This window comes from Neovison vison, chromosome 3 (assembly GCF_020171115.1).
Source record: "Neovison vison isolate M4711 chromosome 3, ASM_NN_V1, whole genome shotgun sequence".
Lineage (NCBI taxonomy): Eukaryota > Metazoa > Chordata > Mammalia > Carnivora > Mustelidae > Neogale > Neogale vison.
Window position 1 is genome coordinate 211911824 of NC_058093.1, and position 6172 is coordinate 211917995.

Genomic DNA, 6172 nt, shown 5'->3' on the forward strand with positions numbered 1-6172 from the left:
GAGGGTACCCTAAGTGGCCTGGCAGGAGCGGGGAAGCCGGAAGCCTCCAGCATGGCTTCATCTTGCTACTGCAGCAGCTTGCAATGGACTGGGAAAAACTAGCCCCGGTGTGCCACCACCACACGCCTCGTACCCTCTGGGAATGAGTCACTGGGTTCCAGGGCCTTCCCCTTGCCCCAGCGCCCCAGTCCCCTCCATCAACGGGCCAGGCCTGACAGGCCAGCCTTCCCCCCAGCACTTTATTTGCTATTTTTGTTTGATTCATCACAAGTACATGGGGACATATGTTCGTGGCATTCTATAATGTTGTTTTATGTTTCACAATGTTGAATGGCCAAATACGCTTTGTTTGTTTTCTTTTCAATTCTGTCTTAGTTAGAACAATATTCTCTGAAGTTCCATTAATTAATAATGGCTGTGCAGCACATGTGAGGGCCCTGCTCATTTTTTACTCAGCCGCAGCCCCGAACACGCTGTCGAGCCCTTCTTGGGTGCTGAAAGCCTCTGGCCGACAGCTCTGGTGTGGGCCAGGGGCCTCCCCAAGCCTGCCTCCCCCTCCTTGCTCAAGTGAAGGCCCAGCCAGCACCAGGGTACCCTTGGGAGGCCACAGAGCCACTGGGTGGGCTGGGCACCCCCTTCCACTGCCCATCATCACCCCATCTGCTCCACAGCATCCACCTGGTGTGACGCTCTGAGACTCGGGCTCTGTGACAAGACGTGGTGGGCTCCACCTAGCCAGTCTGGAGCCCACTCTGCTACTGTGGTCCGTGGGAGCCTTGGGTCTGGGTGGGAAAGGTTCTGTCTCGCAAAAAGTGTGGCCCTGGCCAAAGGTTGGTTTTGTGTGGGAGCGAGAAGGGTGGTATTCACAGCCAACTCCACCATGTCCTTACCCCACACCACAACATGGAGGCCACGTGGGCAGTTCTGGGTCCCCACCCCATCCCTGCAGCCCAGGAAGCTATTGACTCCAGGAATTGGTATCTTGTCCCTTAGGTTTATCACGCGTATTATAAACCCTTGGAGTTCACAGTGGCTGAGCGGGATGCGTCCCAGTGTTACATAAAGGTGAGTGTCCTTGTGGGCCATGCCAGGAGGTGAGAGGCAGGGAAAGAGCTGGCACCCAGGGGTGGGGAAACTCTCTGCAACTGCCCATCCCCCCCAGGCAGGCCCGCCTGTGCAGCCCCCAGGCCCTGTCACTAGCCAATTGGACCATTGATCATGTGGCTTTCAGATGGTGTGCTTGCGGAAGCCCCCACAGCTGGTACTGGGCCTGCACTTCCTTGGCCCCAACGCAGGCGAAGTTACTCAAGGATTTGCTCTAGGGATCAAGTAAGTGGGGAGGGATGTTAGCGTTGTGCACTGTTTCGGCGCCTGTGGCTCTGAAAGTTGGTGGCGCTGCAGTGGGAAGTCTGCGGCTGTGATGTTGCTCTTAGGTACCATCATCCGCGTGCTTGGCAGACCATCTCCTCAGACACGGCAGCTCCCGTCACAAGAGAGGCAGCTTTCTTCTCCAGCCAGCTCTTAAGCCAGCCATACTGTGTCAGTCTGTGGCCAGGCCACCTGGGGGGCCAGGGGAGAGGCCCAAATCCCTGGCCAGCGAGGGTGGGTCCCAGTTTGGGTCTTCTCTACTTAGAATGAACAGGGCTGGGGCCCTCCTTCACGGGGCCCAGCACGCTGGCAGTCATGAGCAAGGTCCGCCCACTGCCCCAGGGCTGGCATGTGCTGTGCTTTGCGGGGTCCCGGGTTCCCAGGCTTGCCTGGCACTTTTGCTGCTGGAGGCTCTGGGTGGGGGTGGTTTGTCTGGGGCAGAGGGGTGTGGGGCTGTCAGGGGCAGGAGGGTGGAAGGCAAAGTGGAGCTGAAGGAACAGAGAAGGGCTGCATGGGCCACCCCACCATGTGCTTGGGGCTTGGGACTGTGGCCAAGATCTAGCCTCAGAGGCTGGTGGAGATCTTAGGACAGGGTGGGAGGTCAAGGGGCAGGCCCCATACCAGGAAGACTGATGGGGGCTATGAGGGACTAGTCCAGACACCCCAGGGGCACCCCAGGCTTCCTGGCAGGTAACAGTAATAATTTTAGGACAGAGCCAATAGAGAATGTGAATGGGCCAAAGAAAGCTAAAATAAATAGTAGAAAGATGCTCTGCATTGTTTGGAATTTTTAATGTAATTAAAACACCAAGAAACCATTTTGGTCAGTGAGGGTTGAAAGGTTTGATACCGTCCAGTCTGGTGGTGATCATTTCCAGCACCTGCACTGTGGAAACACTGAAGGTTTGAGCAAATCAGGGGAGTGAGGGGACCCATGTTCAGCAATAGTCAGGAGGAGGGTGTGAACCGGACGCTCCCTCTGGGGGCCTTCTGCCCACAGTTTGAAACACACACGCTTGTTCGAGTTGGGAACTCGCGCACCAGCTATTGTAACGTGTGTGTATAGATGGAAGAAGGGCTGTTTGTGGCGGCCCCTTCTGCTGACAGTGGCAGCGCCCTGCGGGGAGTCCTCACTTACTGTGCCTCCGAGGAGGGGCCCGGTGCCCCGTGGGTGGTCGCCGCTGCAGGGGGAGGGGACGTGTGTGTGTGACAAGAGCTGGGTGCTGAGCAGAAGAGCGCCGTGAGCAGGACCAGGCCAGTTCCGCGCAGGGCTCATCAAAATGGGCTCGACCTAGCTCGCTGGGGCAGGTGGGGAGAGGGAGCAGGCCCACAGAAGGAGTATCTGAAGGCATGGACCGAGGTAGGTCTGCTCCTGGTGGGCTGGGAGCAGCAGGAAGCCTGGATGGAGCAGGTGAGGGGGCCGGGGGGAGGTGGGAGATGGGGCTGCTTGGCATTTGCTGGGAGACACGTGGGAGACAGGTCCAGCAGAGGTGTGTGTGGGTGTTCCTGGCTGCTGGCTGGAGAAGAGGGTAGTGGCCAGGCCTGGGGAGCAACGGGGAGACTAGGACTTCCAGGGCCCTCCTGTGTGCCATCTTCTGAGAGACAGGATGATGTTGGACGTGCCACCCCGTGTGGACTCCTCTCCTGAACCCCTCCCCCACCCCCCCGTGTGCAGGTGTGGGGCCTCCTATGCACAGGTGATGCGGACAGTGGGCATCCACCCCACCTGCGCTGAGGAGGTGGCCAAGCTGCGTATCTCCAAGCGCTCGGGCCTGGACCCCACCGTGACGGGCTGCTGAGGGTAAGCAGCCATCCCTGCCCAGCCAAGGGCACGTGGCACGCCTGCAGCCCCCCACAGCCAGGTTCTTCGGAGGCTCAGATCCAGGTACACAGCTGGGGCAGGCTCTGGGTTTAAGGCTGGAAGCATGGGGTGGGGGCGGGGGGTGGAGGAAGTGTCGCTATGAACAGCTCTCTCCAGATACATGGGAGGCCACAGCCGCCATGCCACATCAGACATGGGAGCCCTGTGCCCCAACTACAGGAGCTGAAGAAACAGGGCTGGGAAGGAGGCCCTGTGAGGGCACCCCTCCCCCCCAACAGGACACCCTTCCTCCCCAGACACTGGCCTGGCTGCCGCTGGTCCCCAAATGCAGGAAATGTCTTGAAGCTGGGCTCACACCCTAGTGGCCTGTCTTGGCGCTGGGGGGAGGCTGGGGGACACTGGACTGACTGAACTCAGTGGGCTGCTGGGTAGGAGAAGCAGGCCTCCCTTTCTAGCTTCACTCCATGCAGAGCTGCACCGGCTCGTTTCTCTGTCACCCAGAAGGTGGAGACGCTGCCTTGTGCACGGCAGTGGCCCACACATCTGGTTCTGTTAGAGCTTTGCAAAGTTTGGCCCAGCCGGGCAGCAGGCAGAAGCCTTGGGGTCTGTTCACCCCAGCCCTCTTCTGAGGAGGAAGAAATTAGTGAGTTCCTCCCTGACCCCTGCCGAAAGGTTGCGTGTGGTCAGGGCCTGTTCAGTTGGTCCTGTGAGACATTCTGCAAGCTCTAGCAGCCCCGCCTGGAGTGTCCCCTGTAGCTGTCGGCCCCTCCCGGGTTTGGGGTACTGAGGGCTGAAGTAGAGTATAGACAGAGCAGGGAGCATCCCACGAGACACCCTCAACCAGGCCTAAGGCCCTGAATGGCAGCTGAAGGTCCCATGGATTTGGGCACAGGCCTGGGGCTTCTCTTGGGGGTATCCTGGGCTCCCGCTGTCCTACAGCCTCCACAGCCAGGGCTGCCCTTGATACCGACAAATGAAGAGCATCTTGAGGAAACTTCTCATCAGAACATCGTACCTAACAGAGCTGTTTTGTAAAGAGCCAGCTGTATGTTTTTATCATTTCAAAATATTTTTTAATAGTGTAGCATTCTCTGCGATGCATCAGGCTGGTGAGGGCGGGGGCTCTCTCTGGGGCCCATGTCTCACCTGTCCGCAGAGACTCCTTCTGTGTGTGGGCACCGGAGACATGGGCAGGCCAATGCAGGGATGGCATGACTACCCCATGCTGAGCACCGCCCTCCCCCCCAACTCTTGTAGGACACCAGAGGCTGAGCCCAGGCAAGCCTCACCCCTGGAGAGCCCCGGAGGTCGTCGGCGTGGGTGGCCTCTGGACGGACTGCCCACGTGCCCCGCAGGGATGGCTCCAGGGCTCGTCAGCCCCTGCACCTCGCGCACCCTCCTGCCCAGGCCAGCCCCACCAGCCCCCGATGCCAGAAGATGACGGTGTGTGCAGAAACCCACCCTGTGGGTTGCGCACATCTGAGCTCCCCACCTGGTATTTCTGGAGTATAAATAAAGAGGGTGTTTTCCTGAAGTGTGCCCCTATCTGTGCTGTCCCTAATGCACCCCCAGGATGGCCCGGGTCGGGGTGGGGCCTGGCCGCCCCAGGCCTGTCACACACAAACCTATTTTCCTCCCCTCACAGTTGTCAGTCAGGGCACCGCTCTTGAGCTGTCAGCATGCCCCACGACCCCTGCAGCCACACCTCAGAAGACCCTGACCCTTTCTCCCAGGCACAGGGAACAGAGCTAGCACCCACCCCCACCCCCACCCCCGCCCTCTGTAGGGTCTACCTGTGCCTCACAGCAAAGCAGACACTCAGCAGGGGTGGGGAAGCCGCTGGCTTTGTTCCAGAGCTACCTGCCAGTGTTGTGGCCCGGTGACAGGAGCTGGCAGGGCTGTTGGAGGCTTTCTGTCCCTCGAACGTCAGGCACCTCATTACATTTCCACCATGGCCCTCCCAGCCGGCGTGTCTGCCGCGCTCGGGCTAATCCTGCCCATTGGGGCTTGACGGGCCCCCAGAGCGCCCTTCGGCACCCGGACGCACCTGTCAGTCACTGCAGAGAGACAGCGCTGACAGTGAGGGGCAGGGCCATGCATTGTGCTGGGGCTTTAGCGGTGGTTAATCTCGTGTCTTCCTTAAGAAAACATCACTTAGTCTGCCCGCCCGGGAGCCCTGGATGGGACCCTGCTTGTCAGGGAACAAAGGAATGTCTTTGCACCTGATGGGCCTATGGGAGCCTCAGACGCTTGCTCGCCTGGTGCGAAGCGTGTGCAGGAGCTCTCAGACACCCAGTGAAGACGCCAAGTGCAGGGCTGGGCCAGCGCCCTCCTGACAAGTGCAGCGTGAGACCAGCCGTGTCCCATTTAACGCACGGTTGGCGGCCACGCCCCTGCCTTGGAAGGTGTAGCTCACGCTCCCGTCTGTGCTGGGTGTGTGTGTGTGTGTGTGTGTGTGTGTGTGTGTTCCCTTGCCTAGCAGGCACTGGGAGAGGTCTGCAGAGGTCAGCTAAAACAGCTGAACTGCTGGGGGCGGCAGGGCAGGAGGGGGCCCCTGGAGCTGGGCTGGGCCCCTGCCGTGGCACAAACATGGAGCTTGAAATGGCTCCGCTGCTTTTCGGGATGGCAGAAACGATGCAGCCCGTGGGGGAGCTCTCAGCATACACCAGACAGTCCCTGGAGCTAGGACTTGCCACCTTCCTGCCCACCCCACCAGTCAGCCAGAGGACAAGCCAGCCCTATGTCTGTGGTGCCATAAACCCCATCCCCCAGCACCACCAGTGGTTTTCTCCATGCACCCTCTCCCTCAGGACGGGCCCTGCTCTGGCACACCTGCTGAGTCCATAACAACCACCCTCACGCCGTTTCTGGCAAGGTCATCCAGCCTGTGCCTTCCTCTAGGACAGAAAAAAACGTCTATGGTGCTGGGCCCCGCCAGCCTCACTGTCCAATCATAGGAGGACTTGGGACAGCCCTTGTCAG

The 6172-nt window shown here is 59.7% G+C and overlaps 1 protein-coding gene across 4 annotated transcripts in view; it reads left to right on the forward strand.

Moving 5' to 3' along the window:
* Positions 1–4724, forward strand: part of TXNRD2 (thioredoxin reductase 2) — a 49701-nt gene extending 44977 nt beyond the window's left edge. For 3 of the 4 annotated variants that reach the window (XM_044243706.1, XM_044243707.1, XM_044243709.1), the window contains 4 exons: positions 994–1065; positions 1232–1329; positions 3044–3253; positions 4448–4724. In XM_044243706.1, the coding sequence (XP_044099641.1) occupies positions 994–1065; positions 1232–1329; positions 3044–3167 (294 nt within the window). In that variant the 3' untranslated portion in view covers positions 3168–3253; positions 4448–4724. The remainder of the gene's footprint in view (positions 1–993; positions 1066–1231; positions 1330–3043; positions 3254–4447) is intronic. The other variant, XM_044243708.1, reaches the window with a different exon arrangement.
* The last annotated feature ends 1448 nt before the right edge of the window (positions 4725–6172 follow it).